At 36.2% G+C, this 20236-nt stretch overlaps 1 protein-coding gene across 1 annotated transcript in view; it reads right to left on the minus strand.

Annotated features, from left to right (window-relative positions):
- Arp2 (Actin-related protein 2) overlaps nucleotides 1–20236 on the minus strand; it is a 119422-nt gene that overhangs the window by 41769 nt on the left and 57417 nt on the right. Inside the window, exons 5-6 of the mRNA XM_090399715.1 lie at nucleotides 19395–19531; nucleotides 8887–9036 (exon numbers count right to left, since the gene is read on the minus strand). Of these exons, the coding sequence (XP_090255841.1) occupies nucleotides 8887–9036; nucleotides 19395–19531 (287 nt within the window). The remainder of the gene's footprint in view (nucleotides 1–8886; nucleotides 9037–19394; nucleotides 19532–20236) is intronic.

The following is a 20236-nucleotide window of genomic DNA, read 5'->3' on the forward strand; positions in this document are numbered from 1 at the left end:
AACCATTCAACTCTAGACCCCCCCCCCAACCCAAATATACAGAATACCAAAAATCCATAAGCAGAATGTGCCATTACGTCCCATTGTGAATGGAAATGATTCCCCCCACATACAAATTAGCCAAATATTTAGTCAAAGTTCTCACACATTATACTGACAACACACCATCACACATTAAAAACTCAGCCCACTTTAAAGCCAGTATAGAGAACCTCTCACTCCAACACATTGACATAATGGTCAGTTTTGATGTCTCCCCCTTATTCACAAATGTCCCACTGAAAAATACCTTAGATTTCATCCAAGCCAAATTTCCTCCTGATACCGTAGCCAAATTTCAGTTCACCATGAACTCAGGCTATTTTGTTTGGCAGGGAAAATTCTACAAACAGATAGAGGGTAGAGCCATGGGTTCTCCACTCCCACCACTACCAAACTTCTTTATGGAGACTTTTGAAGAAAAAGCCTTAAACAGCCCCACAAAAACCCACTGTCTGGCTATGCTACATGCATGATGTGTTCTCAATTTGGCCACATAGCTTAGACACACTCCACAACTTACTAACACACTTAAACAATCAACACCCCAGAATCCAGTTCACCTTGGAAAAAGAAAACAACAACAGCTTCCCTTTTCTAGACACTCTGATTACATGCCAACCTGATGGATCACTGGCTTTCTCTGTTTACAGAAAACCAACCCATACATTCACCAACAATCCCACCTCCCCCCACAACAATTTGGGATTATAAAAACCCTACATAACAGGGCTAAATTAATCTGTTCGGACAACAATGAACTAACTACTGAACTTAACCATATCCTTAACACCTTCTTAGCCAATGGCTACAACCCCCAAAAATGGAAAAAATATTAAACCAGTTAACCACAACCCCCACCCCTTCTTAACAGATTACACTCAATCTATCACCATTCCATATATCTGGGGCACTAATTTCTGCCCCCCCCCCAAAAAAAATTGGGGGGGGGGGGGAAGGAATTAGTGTCAAGTGTAACACATTCACGTCTGGCTGGGCAATTAGATCTCACCACCAACTTGACCTTCTGGCAGGGCAAGAGTACACACTTCATCCTGCCACAATTTCATCAACGGACGTGCCACATATCATGACAGGTTCTTCGAGTGTAACCAAATCTGCATGTCCATGCACTTTTTTTGGAGGGAGGAGGGGGATGAATGTGTTTAATTTTAGATATATTAGAAGACAATAATTAAGGAGAATGCTATATTTGTTTTTTGTTTATTTGTTATTTATTTACATTACTAAAAGGCATAAATATGTGAATCATCAATAATGAGCTGATGAATAGATGAATACTTTCATTACTGGCAAATGAATTATTAATAATTTACATTTGTGATACTTGTTTCCTGTAAGATGCTGGGTGGAGTGAATAACATGATCGTATAAACTACAGACTTGCATGTTTGCATTTATGATCGGCATAATTATACCCATCATTTTTAATTATGCCCATGTTTGCATGGCATAATTAAAAACTTATGATGAAAGGAAAAGGAATTTGTTTGTGAAATATAATGATGATTTATCCCTTCAGTTGTTTTTTGACCCTAGGTGACTTTGTAGGTTTGCCCATAGTGTTCCTGGCGAAATTTTTAAAGGGTAGTTCACTATTGCTCCCCCCCCCCCCAATTTTACCTGGGCTTGGGACCAGCATATGGCTGGGCTGTATTCATGTGTGTGTTCACGGGGCAGTTTGCCTGTTCTGGGGGAAGAAAAACCCAACTTTCCAGGAGAAAAATCCCGCCTACCTCTCATCTTTTGTCGAAAGAGACAAGATAAAGGTTCTTCACATCAGTGACAAGAATCGAACCCAGGTCTTTCTAACCAAAGGGCTTCATCTATATGGACTGAGTTATAGAGGCTCGAAATATAAATAACCAACCAATAATAAACAGTGACTGTGTACATTTGGTAGCTCAATAAATAACTACAGGGATGGGCTAATCCAATGAACTAATAATGTTGATCAGGTGATTCATCTAGGCATGGAAGGAATATACATGGGTTGATGGAGTAGAATAAATCATCACGTATACTTTGTTGGGCTTGTGTATTTCTTTCTATGCACTGAGTGTCGGTATACACTTTTTACACAGAAATAGGATACATAAATTATTTCTGATCATTAGTAGAAATGTCTATCTGTCAGTGAAATCCTACGTTCATAATGCAATTATTTTTTTTTTTGTCAGCATCTCTTCCGTCTCATCCAGTGGAGGCCCGTACATAAGCACTGCGACACTGCAGAACCCCCAAGGAAAAAATGAAAAAATTAAATTTTGTTTGTGTTTATAAATAATAACAATGCTTACAACATTATATAAATGCAATACAACATGTTAAAGGGTTACAGCTTATGTTTTGACATTGATTGAATAGTTAATAATTAGAATTGTTCGATTAATGCTTTAGATTATGAAACAAATGCACTGTGATCTAATGCCGATATTCGTTTGCGCTTGTTATTGCACGTTACATCATTCCCACACTGCTCAAACGGCAGTGTATCTTTAGTATGCTTACACACCTTATTTCTGTGGGATATGAAACGTTTATTATTGGTGCGTGTGCGTGAACTATTTTTTGTAAATCTTATTTTATTTTGTTAAAATAAATAATTATTTATTTACTATAGATACAAAACTGAATTATGATGCGTGTCACTGTTGAAAATATGAAAAGAATTATATTTTTTCAATTATCGTCACACGAAACAAATGCACTGCGATCTAACGCCGACATTCGTTTGCGCTTGTCATTGCTATCGATACGAAACTTTTATTATTGGTGTTTGTTTGTGGTGAGGATGAAATATTTTTAATAAAGCAATTTTTAATACGTAAATTTATTTATTAATAAATTCATTACTGATTAGGAAAAATTTTTTTTTTTTTTTTTTTTTTTTTTTTTTTTTTTTTTTTTTTTTGTATATGCAGCATCCCCACTTAAAATTTTCACCAGCCACCACTGGTCTCATCAATAATAGATATCTCTCATATACTAGTATTTTACTGGAAATTAATAGATGTAATCTACTTCATATAATACATAGAATGCTTCATTTTTATTAAGAAATATATGAATTTTTACTTGCTTCGTCCATTCTCTGAGAAGACTGGAATGAAAATGCTTCTAAAGTGTGAAAGACATTCCACCCCAACAAACACCATATGCAGAAGCAAGTAAAACAAGTAGTTTTATTGAATCACTAAATAAAGTACAGACATTTACAGTTTATTTATTATATTTAGCAACAATTAGCGTAATTAGAGACAACTGGAATGAAACTTCATAATGAAAAACACGTCTCCTCCCACAGACACTATGCTGCATGCATGCTATAAACACAAACACACACGCGCACACGCACACACACACACACGCACGCACGCACACACAGTATATGTATCAGTTTCAAAGCTCAACTAAACTGAATAACAGTTGTAACAAATGTGGCATGAAAATCAGGTTTTAAAAGACCAAAACTATGAAAATAGGCAGGAACTTCTATTTATATGCATTCTCAATGGAAAACCCAAAGTAAAATATTCCAGCTTTTTAGGTACAGTTTTTAGTAAAGATGGCAAATTAAATATGGAAACACAAAAGAATAAGTAAAGCAAAGAACAAACAATATGGTATGGTGGAGGGAAAACTGAATAAATTTATATGGAATTAGAGAGAAAAATCAGCCAAAACACTAAATTAGCAGTGAAACCATTATGGTTATGAGAGCTCTGAGAAAAATTAAAGAATGAACAGATGACATCACTGGCAAAATCATGTTAAAACTGAAGATATTAGAAAGAAACTTGCCATTATTAGCATTCAAGAATGTGTGAAAAGGCTAATCTAGGAGAGTGTGGTAATTTAAACAGAATGAAAAAGGAAACGTTAGCAAAAGAGATGTTTAATGGCAGAAAAAAGAGAGAGGAAGAGCAAGAGCTAGGTGAATTGATTCAATCAGAAGTTCCCTAGAAGACCAAAGTATTACTGTGTTCTCTGTTTGATGTCATGGTCAAGTTTGACACAAATCTAGCCATAAATACTATTACAACTTAAACAGTGTAGTAACCTATCAGTAAATCATTTACAGCACTCAATGTTTGAAATATCCTCCCCTTTTGCCTTCACGCATGCCCAAAGTCTGTGAGACCGCATATCGATGGTGGCATGCACAACATACAATGGAAATGCTGCCACTGCTCACTCCAAATCCACCTTAAGGCTGGCAATGCTGGAGTGTCATTTTTTGCAGGCTAATCTCTCAAGCTCCAAACACAATATGGAGTCCAATGAATTCAGATCAGGACTTGCAGACAGCCAATGATGGTGATATGTGGTTGGGCATATTCGCCTCCACCCACTGTTGTGTGGTCTTCGCCTTGTGTGCAGGGGGCGAGTCCTCTTGGAAGGTCCACTGCCTATCATGAAACAAGGTGTTGTTCATGGGCTGTACCACAGGTTCCAATACAGCATCTTGATAGACTTTGGCAGAGGTTTTGATCCCTTTCTCACAGAAATACAACTTGGATACCTCTGATACATCCCCCCCCCCACCAAACCATTACTGATGCAGGGTGATGACCTCTCTGAAGCCTAGGTGATATATATCATATGTTGTGTGACCATCGGGTATATACCTGATCATTTTGATGGTTAAACAAACTCTTTAATGATATAAATCTCATCTGTTGTTCGCGTATTGCCAAAGAAGCGCCTTTGATTTTATCACCCTCTACTGCATAAACTGTGGTGTTAGGAAGTGTCTAGTAGAACAACGATAGGCTCTCATTCATGGATCACAAGTTAGTTCAGGTGACATAGTTCTCTGCAAAACATTTGTCTCTCATGACATCACTTTCTGCATTCTCGCAGGATTACAGCAGAGGCATGCCCCTTCATAGTCCTCACAAGCTGTTGCATTCTAATGCAGAGTGGTCGACCTGTTCTTTGGCAGTCAAAGATGTCTTCTGTATCATTATAATAATCCAATATACACAAACATCCTACTGATTCCAAGTGTTTTTGCCATGTTGAAAATAACAGGTGGCTGCATTCCAGTCTTGTGAAGTGCTATTCCAGCTGCATGGTTCTCATAATCTCCCCCACTGCATGTTAACCCATACAGCTAGATCTCTCTCTCTCTACTGATAAACATGTGAATGTTGGCTGCACACAGCACCACTAATGGAACCGGGATTGCGCAATCCTGTGGGTGTGCAAAAGTTGTAACAGTATTAATGACAAGAGTCTAACTTTCCTAGACATGTTAGTAACACATCTTCCTAATGGTTACCTCTTCTTCACAGTATACAGGAAACCCATACAAGCAGGCAGATATATTCACAGACTTTCATACCCCCCCTCTGAATAATATGGAATCATTAAAATGCTAATGAACAGAGCATACTACATTTATTTCAGTGAAGCCTCTCTCTGAATAGAACTCAACCATATACATCACCCTTCCTTTCTAATGGCTACAGTTCATACAAAATTTAAAAAAAAAAAAAAAATCAATCCTTACCCCATGAAACTGACATGAAAGGTGGAATAAATGATGTGAAATGTTAATTCTATTATTTTCCGACAATGTGGTATTAATATCTCACTCTCCTGAACTCTTAGAATCAATGCTGAATGACATAAGCCAAAACTGCCAAAAAATTGGATTGGAAATATATCTGGACAAAACAAGATGGATGAAAAACAAATACTGTCAAGATTATACAATCGCTCTAGAATCCCACACCACTGAAAAAGTTGAAGATTACATCTACCCCGGACAGTCCATAAAAACGAATAATGACATATCAAATGAAATGGCAAAGAGAAAAGGGGCTGCTTGGATGGCCTTTAACAAAATAAAACCAACAATTACCAACCAAAACATAGATATAGAAATAAGAGCCCATCTTTTCAATAGTCACATCCTACCAGCATTAACTTATGGCAGTGAAACATGGAACACAACTTTAAAAGAAGACCAACGCTTAATAACAACTCAACATGCAATAGAAAGAGGAATTGCAATATAAATAAAACAGATCACATAAGACACATAGAAATCAGGAAGAAGTCTGGACTCAAAGATATAATAAAAGCAATCTACAAACAGCAAAAGTAGATGGGCAGAACATCTCGGGCAGAACAAGGGACAACAGATGGACAGTCAGAGTAACAAATTGGTATCCCAGAGATACCAAAAAGAAACCTGTTAGACTGGCCTTAAGGTGGGAAAACCAAAAAAATGGAGAAGAAAGGCTCAAGACAGGAATAGCTGAACTCTTTACAAGCTGCAGTTATGGAAAAATCCTGACTGAAATCACAGGTCCATCAAGGTAATCAAGTAGTACTGTCATGACCTGTATCCCCTTTGAGAGTACATATCAGGAAACTGATGATGATGACTAAGTTTAACCTCCCTACCAGCCAATGTGGATGAAATAGTGACACCAAATTGCACTTCTTATCCATGTTATTCAATGGGTTTTAGAGCTTTGTATCCAGATTTGGCTCGACGTCTATAGACGTCGTAGCAGGTTGGGGGGTTAAAGGTGGCAGATATTTGGCACCTGAAAAAACATTACAAGTCCGTTTGACTCTCACTGCAGTGAATACCACAGGCACAATGCTAAAGATATTTCATTATAGCAAGCTGTCTACTATGAGGGTGGTCTGAAAAGTTCTTGGCCTAACAATGAAAAAAAAAAACAAATTTATAATTTCAAAATTATTTTTATTTTTCAACATAATCTCCCTTAAGACTAATACATTTATTCCAACGATGCTCCAGTGCCATTATCCCGTCCCTGTAGTGGTTCTCAGTAAGATCTGCAAAATACCCCTCTACAGCCAATCACCTCTTGATTTGAAGAAAAACACTGACCAGCAAAGAGTTTTAGTTTTGGGAAGAGATAGTCAGAGGGAGCCAAAGCTGGGGTGGATGTTCCAACAATTCATAGTACAGATCCCTTAATTTTTCCATTGCCAAAACACCTTTGTGGGCAGGTGCATTGTCCTGATGAAAGATCATTTTTTTTTCTTCTGCAAACCAGGTCTTTTCTTACGAATTTTTTCATCTAGTCTGGTTAAAAGATCAGAATAATATTACCTGGTTATTATTTTACCCTTTTCAAATCCCAAAACACAGATGCCATGACCTTTCCTGCTGATAGAATCGACTTTTTCTTCTTTGTTATCGTGGAAAGGCTTAGATGTTGGTTATGCATTTTTTACTAAATAATTTAAGGAAATTACAACGTAAACTAGGATATACATTTTTCTTCTTTGGCGCTGAACAATCGGCTTCTGTCCACTGTTCGGATTCTGGTGTGTAATGGTGAATCCAAGTCTCATCCATAGTAATAAATCGATGGACAAAATCAGTTTTCTTCTTATTAAAATGCTCTAAGCACTGTTCAGAGATTTTCATACGTGAGCACTTTTGATCTGCAAGCGCGGCACCCATCTTGCACAAAGCTTTTTCATTTGCAATTCTTCATGCAAAATATATCCTACAGGTTCTTTTGAAATGCCTATAGTCTCAGCAGTTTCATGCACTTTGACTCACCGGTCATCCAATACCACATTGGGCACTTGATCAATGATTTCTGGTGTTGTAACACTTTTTGGATGTCCTTCACGTGGATCATCTTCAAGGCTAGTATGGCCACGTTTAAACTCAGCAGTCCATTTCTTAATTGTCGAAAAAGCAGGAGAAGAGTGCCCTTAAACTTTTATGAACTTCAAATGAATTTCTTTTGCCGTTAGACCTTCTTTTACCAAGAATTTTTATAACCGCATGATACTCAATTTTATCCCTTCATGGACACAGACAACACTTTTGCTTTAGACTGCTGTATAAAACTAACTACTTGATAGAATGACTTACAAATTCACATGGATGCTTATGATAGATGTCCAAACTTAGAAAAAAAAAATCTTGCTGATAGTGTTGCCATCTATGGTTGAGAACTTTTCAGACCACCCTCGTATTATAATAAACAATTTCTGTAATTCCCATAAGGTCTCTTAAAATGAGTCAACTGTATAATATATCAACTTGAATTTTCACTGAATATGACTCATTTCAGGGATTTTATTTGTTCTGTTTTGTTTTAGAAAATCAACAAAATTTTGAAAGGCCACAATTTTATAACTGAGACCATTAAACAAAACTGAAAGATATTTTTCAACAATATTGCAATGCATATCTCCAACTATGAGCCAAGTGTACTACTACAAAAAGGCTTACTTTGAAGGAGGAAAACCCTGAATCTGTATATATCTTAAGCTCTGTGCACTTATGTCAATCCAGATAAATTTTCTACCACACTGTTACAACAGGCTTTTACTAACTTCACTGCTCCTCTGGTTTTTATCTATATAGGCATTATATTAACATAATTTGCAGTGCTTTAAAAATTCCACTCTTCTCCCGATTTAATGGCATGTTTCTTTGTAAACTATCCCATGTAAGATGTAGATTTGCTGGAAGTGTAGTAACACATAACAATACTAATAATATGTGATAGTTACAAGCCAAGGACTCATCCAGATTAGCTTTTGTAACCATAATTTTAGGATAAAGCAATAGCCTAGCATATTTAAATGAAATTATTAAAACAAAAATTACTACACACTATTTATGAAAATTAAAAAAAAAAATCAACAAAAAACTTATATATTTGGTTGATACATTTGTAATTTATTTATGAAATTTATGAATTTAATTATTCATGAATTTATTTTAAAAGTTTCAATGAACCAAAAAATACATCAAAAATTGGATTTTTTCACCTTAAAAAAATTAATAACTCCTGATATACTTACAGTATATGGCTCAACCAAGAAAGTGGTTTCCAGTGCCAACTTTTGCTCTTGTTCAATATTGTAACCAATATAACACAATTTCTCTTTTATCATTCTGACTGTTTCAAAATCTGCTGAATGGTTGAAAGCATACCCACGTAAAAGTAAGAGCTACAAAATAAAAATAAAAAATGCCCCTCTTCAGAAATAGCTATAGTTTATTTTACGCTTATGGCAGTAAAATATTTTTACTAATTATGTAAGTAAATGGACAAATAAAGCTAAATGTTTATACGAGGCGGTATCAAAAAATTTCGAGACTAGGTTTGTAACATGCCAACAGATAGCAGAACAAGGCTGCACACACAGTCACAGGGAGCACCTACTTTCATAAGTCAGTGTGCCAAAAGACATTGTCCTGTGTACATCGGGAGCTGTGCAACTGATGCTGTTCTGACCACCTGCGTTACCACATCTGCGATTTCATCATGGATAGCAAGTTAGAACAAAGAGTAAACGTGAAATTCTGCATTAAACTGGGCAAATCTGCCACAGAGATGTTTGACATGATTCGGCAAGTTTACGGCGATGCTGCAATGAGTCATTCGAGGTGTTTTAAGTGGCACGTGTGCTTCAAGAGCGGAAGAACATCGCTGGAAGACGATGAGAGACCAGGAAGATCTTCAACAAGCTCAACCCCCAAAAATGTTGAAACCATTCGGCAACCTGCGCATGAGGATCATTGGAGAACACCCCACAACATTGCTGCCATTGTACGTGTGTCATACGGAGCAGTCCACGCAATCCTCACATGTGATTTGAACATGCGGCGTGTTGCTGCTAAGTTCGTCCCCAGGCTGCTGACCCAGGAGCAGAAGGAACACCGCGTCGAAGTCTGCCAAGAACTCCGTCAGCATGTTCTTGTCGAGGATCACTACCAGTGATGAAAGTTGGGTGTACGGGTACGACCCTGAGACGAAGCAACAGTCTTCACAGTGGAAGAGCCCATCATCTCCATGACCGAAAAAGGCGAGGCAGGTCCGCAGCTCGACCAAGTACATGCTCATTGTTTTTACCGACATTTGCGGCATTGTGCATCGAGAATTCGTCCTCAGGGGCCAGACTGACAATAGCAAGTTCTACCCAGGTTTTTAGGCATCTGAGGGAGGACATTCGGCAAAAGCGACCAGATCTGTGGTGCGCGAAAAACTGGATGCTCCACGAAGACAATGCACCCTGTCACTGAGTTCTCCTCACATGTGAGTTTCTCGCCAGATTTGGCTCCTGCAGACTTCGCCCTCTTCCTGAAGATGAAGATCCAGCTCAAAGGTCACCGTTTTGACACCACTGCGGGGATCTAGCACGAATCGCAGAATGTGCTTGACATGCTTCGAAAAGAAGACTTCCAGGACACATTCCAGAAGTGGCAAGAAAGCTGGGAGCACTGTATTGATATGCAAGGGGACTATTTTGAAGGTGATAGTGTGTAAACGTAGATAAATAAAATAATTTCTCGTAAACATAGCTAGTCTTGAAACTTTTTGATACCACCTCGTACCTACACAGACACACACACATAGATCTTTAACAAGTTTTTTGAAAGTATGAGAAGTGAGTGAACAATTTTTTTTTTAACATGATATAACATACTGGCTCTGTATATCATTCTTTACAACATACAGAAGTTTCTCGACTCACAGAGAAAACTGATGAAACAAACTTTAAACTACAGAGAAAGTGAAGAGGTGATAAGTTCCTAACAGTACAGTATTTATCACACCCCTCCTTGAACTGAGTGACAAAGCACTAACAGATCCAGATAACTCATTCCACTCATTCACCACTCTCCAAGTATAAAATCTAGTCCTTATATCTGTGCTATCTACACACTTACTCAATTTCCATGGATGATCCCTTGTTTTGCCCCTGTAGCTAAGTGCTGAAATATTTTGTTGGCATCAATCCTATTAAAACACTTTCAGTAACTTAAATGTTTCTATCAAAACCCCCTCTTTTCCACCTATCAACCAACTTTTGCAACCCATAGACAATCTACTGGAATTGGGAGCATTCCACAGACCAATAACAACTTTGGTGGCTCACCTCTAGACCCCCCCCCATCTCCATCACTTCCTCATCCTCAAGAACCCAGATTACAAGATTTGAGCAGAGTAATTACAGATGTGGTCAGATCAAGGCTTTGTAAAGAAGAATGATAATTTCCTTATTTCTGTTTGTTAGTGGGTTCTTTAATAACCAAGTAATCCTATGAACTACCTTGTTTACCTTAGCAATATGCCCTCTGAACTTCGGCTTCCTACCCCCCCCCTCCCTCCAACTCTCTAGCTTCATCAATTTCCTGCAGTATAGTTCCCTCAATATGGTATACAGTGTGTAATCTTTTCATTCCCAAATGCATGACTTTCAGACATGTCAGAGTGTTTGGAATATAAAACTACGTAGAACTGGAATGTAAACAAATAATTTACTAGCTTAAATTAATTGTTTACAGCTGACATTTTGCTAGCTTAAGTTAGCATTATCAGAAGCAATTTAACATTACACAATCAATGAAGACAAACTAAACTGGATAACAAGGACAGTCACGTGAGTAGAGCGGAACAGTGGCTCTCTTCATGATGATTCCTGTTGTTAAAGCTGCTCGGTAGGTAGGAGTAAGCCAAAACCTGTTTAAAATCACACCGTCCATTCTGTTGCAGTTAATCAGATTTTGTGGAACTTGTGTTGCTTCTAGAAATAGTCTCTCTGATCTAAACCAGAATTTGTAAAGAAACCAGGCTTTCCTCCATCTTATCAAGTGTTTTTTTTCTTATTTTTTGTTTAAAAAATTATTTGTTTACATTACAGTTCTATGCAGTTTTTCAAACTTCATGGAAAATGTGGAATAACTTTTAGACATTAAACTGGTAAAAGTTATCCTTTGCCCATATTGTAACAGCCTATATAAAACATTCTGCCAGCTCTGTACACTGCCTTGATTAGCTAGTTTTGCATCATTAGCAAACAAATGAATATTACCCCTCAAATCATTTCCTATATCATTTATGTATAAATTAAACAACAGTAGTCCAAGCAAGCCTTACAGAACCCAGCTGGTTGTAGAAACTTTTTCCCTTGGTTATAAATCAAATTACACATGCTAAGAAATTATATTCTTGTTTAATCCTTTATCCAAGTGTAAGCAAACAAAGTTTGTATGTAAAGTTTCTCCATGACTAAGCTGCTTGTATATAGAGGATAATGACCGCACATTAATTGTCTTAGTTTCACATAATGCAAAGCACACATCCTTTCAGGTTTGTATTATTATTATTTTTAATGTGGCTCCCGCCCATGAAAGGCTTATTTGTAAAAATATACTTCATTTGTAAACATATGCTACAAACAAGCCTCAATATTACTTAGTGCTGAGCAGGATAAAAATGGATATTACATTGAAAAGAACAGTATGTAAGGAAGTTTTAAAAATAATTAAAGTTGGGCAGCTTTTATAGGTGAACTGTAGACTTGAATATACAAACATTATTGATGAAAATTTGAAAACAAGAACCAAACCTTGGAGTCTCAGGGGCCAACTCTGGAGAAGACTGACTGATTCAGCTAGGGAGGTGTGTGGTGAGGTTGTCTGCAAACACAGAAATATAAGAACCACATAGTGAACACAAAAAACTAAAGAAGCAGTTATGGAAAAGAAGAAAGCATATCAAACGTTCCTAGCAAATAAAGTTGGCAGATGCCATAAAAGAATACAGAGAAAAATGTAAGAGAGAGAGAGAGAGAAGCTGTGTGTAAAAGTAACTAAATAAGTCATGAGAAGACTGTGGTAAAAATCAAGAAAATAAGTATCAGGAAGGTGGCAAAAAGTTTTGGAGATAACTCAAAAAACTTAGAAATGGAGAAAAGAGTACTGTAAAAGGAATCAAAGATGATAAAGGTGACATGAAAAATGAAGATAAGGATATCCTAGATGTCTGGAGTAATTACTTTGAAAGACTGTTAAACGAAAGAAGCAGCGACAGAACCACAGTAGAACATTTTCAAGAGGAATACTGGAGGTAGAAAAAGCCATCAAAAACTTGAAATGGAGAAAGGCAGCTGGAGTAGCTGATATTCAACTAGAAATGCTCAAATATGGAGGCATAGAAATTTGCAGTGGTTACACTGTAATTCAGAGGGCATGGTCGAAAAGGTCAAATTCCAGAAGATTGGAGTAGAGTCCTAATAATTCCCATCTATATAAAAAAAGGGAATAAAGCTGAATATGACAATTTCTCTACTGAGTGTTCCAGGTAAGATTTATGAAAACATACTTGAAAAGAGGGTGAGAAAGATTATGGAAGAGAAACCTGGAGAAGAACAAGCTGGATTCAGGCCAAATATAGGTCATCAAGAACAGATTTTCACCTTACAATAAATACTTGAGAAATCATGGGAATATGACAAGGTTCTGTACTTAAGTTTTGCAGATCTGGAAAAGGCATGACAAGGCACCCAGAGAAAAGCTTTTAGAAACACTACAATTATATGGGGTGAATGGAATATTATACAGAGCAATACATAGTCTATATTTAAGTTGTCAGTCAGCAGTTAGAATTGAAGGACATACAAGAAAATGGTTTGATGTAAAATCAGGTATAAGACCAGGATGTACATTATTCACTCTTATTCATCATCTATATGGATCACATTATGAAAGAAAGTGGCATTAAACCTAATATTAGAATTGGAGATATCAAACTTAGCTCTTTGATTTATGCAGATGATGTACTTCTAAATACATTTCGTCTAAGTCTCCAGGATTCTCTCATAAACTGAATAACAGCTGTAACAAATTTGGTGTGAAAATCAGCAATTAAAAAGACCAAAACTATGAAAACAGGCAGAAACATTGAACACATGAACTGGATCAAAGCTGTATAACTGACAGAAGATCTCCACATAGCATTTAAAGGAATGAGAAGAAATGACCAGGGCTTCTAACCTAATGTCCAATCCTCACCCTCTCGTGGTGCACCCTGTTAGGTATCTACCTGGATACTGAACGAATTCTGTCATGTACAACATGAGAGAATCATGCTGGCTGGGGCGTCACCCAGTTAAACAAGGCTCCCGTTGTTTTTGCCAGGGAAAAAGGGCAAACAGCAAAAAGTCAGCTACTAGAACAAATCCTAAAACATACCCCAACCTAACATCACCAGACTTCAAGATCAGTACTATCACCACAAGAAGCCTGAATGGCAAAGAAATGGAGCTTGTGAGGAATTGGATAAGTACTAGATCGACATAAGAGGAGTGAACTGAAACAAAAAAAGACAAAGCTGGTGAGATCTTTCTGAGCAATAAATACAAAATGTTATATTCAGGGAATGAAAATCAAGGAAAAGAAGGCGTAGCCATAGTAATCAACACAAAATATGATTTGTGTTGAATATAGAGGATTTGAGGCTAATCTTCTTGAATGGCAGGCAGTCTCAAGTAGAGTGATGTGGACAAATATGAGAATGGGGAACTGGACAATGAGACTAATTTGTGCCTACGGTGTCACAGAAGGTTCAACTAAGGTAGAAGTGGAGGAATTATTTGAGGCTTTAGAGAAAGTAACTGACACAATGAAAAAGGAAAAGTTGGTTCTTGTTGAGGATCTAAACAGCAGAGTAGAAAATGATTGTCAGACATACAAAAACATTTTGGGAAAATTTGGAGAAAGGAGCAAAGCTAATAATAATGGCAAATACCTGTTGGATTTCTGCTCAGGACATGGACTGGTTATTACTAACACCATGTTCCAACATAAAAATGTGTACAAATTCACATGGAGAGAAGAGGCAAGGAATAAGAAAAGTCTCATTGATTATGCTATTGTTGATGGTGATGTTTTCTCTGTGGTGCAGGACACTAGAGTGTGTACAGAGGATTTGAAATTGGAAGTGATCACCATTCAGTCTTGAGCAGGATGAAACTGAATTTCATATTGAAAAGAAGAACATGTAAGAAAGTTTTAAAGCAAATAAAAGTTGAACAGATCTCAGATGTGAACTAAAATACATAAACATTATTGAAGAAAAATGAAAGAGTTTGAGAATAGCAAGCAAACCTTGGAGATTCAGTGGCAAGCCTTGAAGAAAACACTGATTGATTCAGCCACAGAGGCATGTGGTGAGGTTGTCTGAAAGGACAGAAAAATCAGAACAAAGGAAATTAAAGAGGCAGTGAAGGAAAAGAAGAAAGCATACCAAAAGTTCCAGGAAATAAGTAAGCTTGTGCACTTAGAGAATACAGAGACAAATGTAAGAAAGCTATACACTGTGTAAAACTGGCTAACCAAAAGTCATGGGAAGACTTTGGTAAGAACATAGAAAATAAATATCAAGAAGGTGGAAAGATATTCTGGAAGTTTTTGAACAAGCGCAAAAATGGAAGAAAGTAAAAGGAATTAGAGATGATAAAGATGACAAGAAAACTTGAGAAAAGATATCCTTGAAGTATGGAGTAATTACTTTGAAAAATTGCTAACTGAAACAAGCAGTGATGACAGCACTATTATAAAAAACGCTGACCAGGCATGCAAGTCAGGAATACATATCCATGCTTGTAGTAGAAAAAGCCATCAAAGATGTGAAATGTGGAATGGCAGGGGTACAGTGGCTGCATTGAATAGTTCAGAAGGCCTGAACAGAGAGGAATTCCCGATGATTGGAGTAGAGCTCTCAGAGTACCCATATATAAAACTGGAAATAAAACTGAATGCGAGAATTACAGAGGTATTTCTCTACTGAGTGTTCCTGGTAAGATTTATGCAAGTATACTTGAGAAACGGTTGAGAAGGATTGTGGAAGAAAGTGGAAGAAAATCTTGGTGAAGAACAATCTGGATTCAGACCAAATAGAGGCTGTCAGGATCAGTGGGGCATTATATCAAGCAACACTTAGTTTTTATTTGAGTTGTAAGTCAGCAGTTAGAATTGAAGAAGAACAGGAAGATGGTTTAATGTTAAATCTGGTGTCAGACAAGGATGTACATTATCCCCTCTGTTATTCATTATCTGTATGGATCATATTATGAAGGAAAGTGGTATTAAACATGATATCAAAATGGAAGATATTAATGTCAGCTCTTTGCTTTATGCATATGATGTTATACTTCTAAATAAATCCGCTACAAGTCTGCAAGATTCCCTGACTAAATTGAATAACTGTTGCAATAGATATGGTATGAAGGTCAGCAATAAAAAAGACAAAGACAATGAAAATAAGCAGAAGCAATGAAAATGTCAACTGTGTTGTGAATGGAGAACCTGTGGAACAAGTAAAACATTTCAGCTACTTAGGCACGATTTTTAGTGAAGATGGTAAATTAAATATGGAAATAGATGATAGAATCAACAAAGCTGGTATGGTAGACAGTCAACTGAATAAATTTATATGGAATAAGAGAGAAATTAGCCAAAACACTAAATTAGCTGTATACAAGACAGTGTTCAAACTAATTTTAACTTATGAATGTGAGAGCTGGATTAGAAGTAAAACACTTGACCAAAGACTAGAGACTGCTGATATGAGAGTCCTGAGAAAGAATACAGGCATGTACAGATGGCATCAATGACAATAGCATTTTAAAAACGAGGATATTAGGAAAGAACTCGATATTGTCAGCATCCAGGAATGCATTAGCAGAGCAAATCTCAGGTGGTCACTTAAACAGAATGGGAGAGGAAAGATTAGACATAGGTGGATTGATACATAAAAAGTGCCTTAGAAGAAGAAATATAAGACCTGATAATATTGGAATCTGGTAACAGATTGATTTGGGGGAAAATTGTAGATAAGAAGTTAGTAATGATGTTCATGTAGTACCATTCTGTACACCCATAGAGGGTAAATGACAGGAATTTGATGATGATGAACCGCATTCTGAATGGAGAGGCTATACAACAAGTAAAATATTTCATCTATTTAGGTACAGTTTTTAGTGAAGATAGCAAGATAAATCTAGAAATAGACAACAGAATAAACAAAGCTGGTATGGTGGGTAGCTGGATGAATATTTATATGGAATAAGAGAGAAATTAGCCAAAACACTGAACTAGCAGTATACAAGACAGTGTTTAAACCTGTTTTAAGTTATGGATCTGAGAGTTGGGTTAGAAATAATGCACTTGATCAAAGAATAGAGACCACAGATATGAAGGTTCTAAGAAAAATTATGGGAGTGAAGTGATGACATCAATGGCAGAATTATATTAAAATTGAAGATATTAGGAAGGAACTTGACCTTATTAGTATTATTCAACAATTTGTAAATAGAGCTAATCTAAGGTAGTATATGGCCACTTAAATAGAACGGGTGAAGAAAGGTTAGCAAAAGATATGTTTGATGCCAAGATGGCAGAAAAGAGACCCAGAGAAAGATTAAGGTCTAGGTGGATTGATTCAGTTAGAAGTGCCTTCGAAGTACAGAATGTTAGATATGATAAAATTTTAGTGCTTAGAATAGACTAATTTGTAGGAAAATTGTTGATAGGAGATTAATAATAATGTAACCATAATCATGTAGTGCCGTCATAGTAGTCTAAAAACTCATTGAGGGTAAATATCAGGAAATTGATGATGATACAACATTCGTACTGTGAGTTGTTAAGGATTTTTTTATATATATATTTATTGATTTTATATATTTTTTTGGTACTTTATTTTTTTTACCAGATCCAGAAATCCTGCTCTAGAGACCAAACATGGATCTGAAACTTAGATCATTCTTTAACCTTTAAAAAAACCTGGAAAATGTCTGCCAAAAACTAAAAACTAGGAATAATATCATCAGGAAGCTTGTATGTTCTGGCTGGGGAGGCAGGAGCTAACACTTTACAATCTGTTGCCCATGCCATAATGTACTCCTGTGCAGAATACTGTGCTCCTGTGTGGTATTCGAGTCATCATGTCAGCAAGGTCGACATGCAACTTAACAATACCATGAGAATCATCACAGGTCGCATAAAGTCTACACCTGTTGAGTGGCTACCAACACCCTCTAACATCATACCACCAGATATAAGGAGGAAAGCTGCTGTTAACAGAGAGTGGATGAAATGTATGGGAAATAATAACTTACCCATCCATGAGGACCTCCAAAATCTACCACTTTTTTTTTTTTGCTTAAAGTCCTGCAACCCGATCTGGAAAAATCAGCAACCAGATACATATTCTCTTGAAACTGAATGGAAGAATCACTGGCTTACCTCAACAATAAAAAATTGACACCTCATTGCAGACCCACACAACAGATGCCCCTGGCTTTGACACCTGCCCAAATGGCAATGGAACACACTCAACCGCCTGAGGACATGCCATGCCAGATGCGCTACCATGATGTACAAGTGGGGCCTGCGTCAACATGTGACTGTGGTACTGATCAACAGACCGTCAATCCCATACGAATGTATATATATATATGTATATGTATAATATGAGCTATGGAAAAAATTCTCATTATCGACTGTCAAAATTAAATTCAGTTCTAACAGATAATATCAAACACCATACAAAACTTGAATGTAACATTCAGCTAAAAGTTCTGTAGTTTCACTTGACATATGGAGTTTCCCTTACAGCATTAATTTATTGCTGTCCTATTTATCTTACTTTATTTTATTTATTTCTGCTCACTCATTCATTCAGTCTCACCTTTCAAATTCCTTTTAAATTTCAAATTCTAAATATAATGAAATTTGAAGATCTCATCTGACTATTATACTAGTATATGTCTTCCAGTAAGCAGATTTCCTTAATATATCTTCTCCTCATTTTGCTGAAGCAAGCATGAAGAATAATTGCTCTGGCAATAGAATTACATTTAATTGAGCAGCTCCAAATGCATTTCCAATAAAAGGAACTTTACTGCAGATTCCATCTTTCTCCTTGGAACTTGCTTTCCATTAAGCACAAAAAATTCTCACTAATATACAATATACTATACTATATAATATACAAAATAGCTAGTGAACATAGAGAGAGATTAAATTTGATAAAATGAAACAGATTTAGCCTAAGAAGATCAAAAAGAGGATTTTATGCTAACATGGAATATGAAAGCAAACATATGTAACAAATGTCATCCTTTAAGATGAAAATCATCAAAGAATATGTAATTGGGACAAGGGAGATAAATAGTGATTAAAGATGGAAACAGACATCACTGAGGGTGAAATTGCAATCACATATTTATAAAATGGATCTGGCAGGTTATTATGATATGTTCGCCTTCTTCAATAGCATCTTTAAAATAAGTGGAAATCAGTATGGACATGGAATATGTAATAATGGATTCACAGAGTCTAATGAACACTAATAATGCATATAATGAACTTTCCTTCATTCATGAATATTATACAATCAGTCAAAGAATATTATACATATTACACAATTTTTTTTAAAAAAAACAATATACGCATAATAGTTATTTTAAGAAACTTTTTAGTTATATGCTCTTATACAAAGTTATTCGATAAATACCTTAATTAGATATCTTGTGATATTCCTACCAGCTATATCAAGCCTTCGAGTCAGATGTGGAAGGGCAAAACCTTCATAAACTGGACATATGTGGGTTACTCCATCTCCTGAATCCACAACGACTCCAGTTAACAAACCTAATATGTAAAGAAAATTCTGAATTATCCAGCTATGAATATGGACACATGCATTTAAAATATTACCACAGCTGACTCACTAGAAATCACAGGAATAATTTTAATGAATAGTTTGCTATGGTGAAATTTTTTTTTTTTTTTTTTTTTTTAGCACAGCACTGTACATACAGAGCTTCAGTTAGTACTTTTTAGTAGTTTGTTGATCAATTTTGTTATAACATTTGCTATACTGAAAGTCAACTGTACATCAATTATGCAGCATAACAAAGCCAATAAATAAAACCTATTTTCACGCACTTTATCTACTTCTGACTTCCAGAATTCTCACCAAAGTGCAATAAAACCATAAAACCCTGATAGACAGTCCAGTTAATTCATCATTTTTTTCAAGTATCGAATATATATATATATATCTATCATTTATCCTTCCTATATTTATCGTTACATAATTCTCCTCAAATTTTCATTGCTAATGATTGGAATTGATAAAGTACTTTAAAAAAAAAGCTTTTATAACAATTTCACCTATTATATCTAAGCTCATAATAACATTCAATAACTTTCAAGAGCTGCTATGAGTGAATGGCTGCTAAATGGCAGATTGGGAAAGATTGTGGTTAAGATTGCTCTGAACAGATAAGCTTATTTTTAAAAAAAACAAAACAAAATAGCCATATCATTATAAATTGTTTTAGTCTTAATTTA

This window comes from Typopeltis vanoorti, chromosome 10 (assembly GCF_054136105.1).
Source record: "Typopeltis vanoorti isolate ZY-2024b chromosome 10, IOZ_Tvanoo_1.0, whole genome shotgun sequence".
NCBI lineage: Eukaryota > Metazoa > Arthropoda > Arachnida > Uropygi > Thelyphonidae > Typopeltis > Typopeltis vanoorti.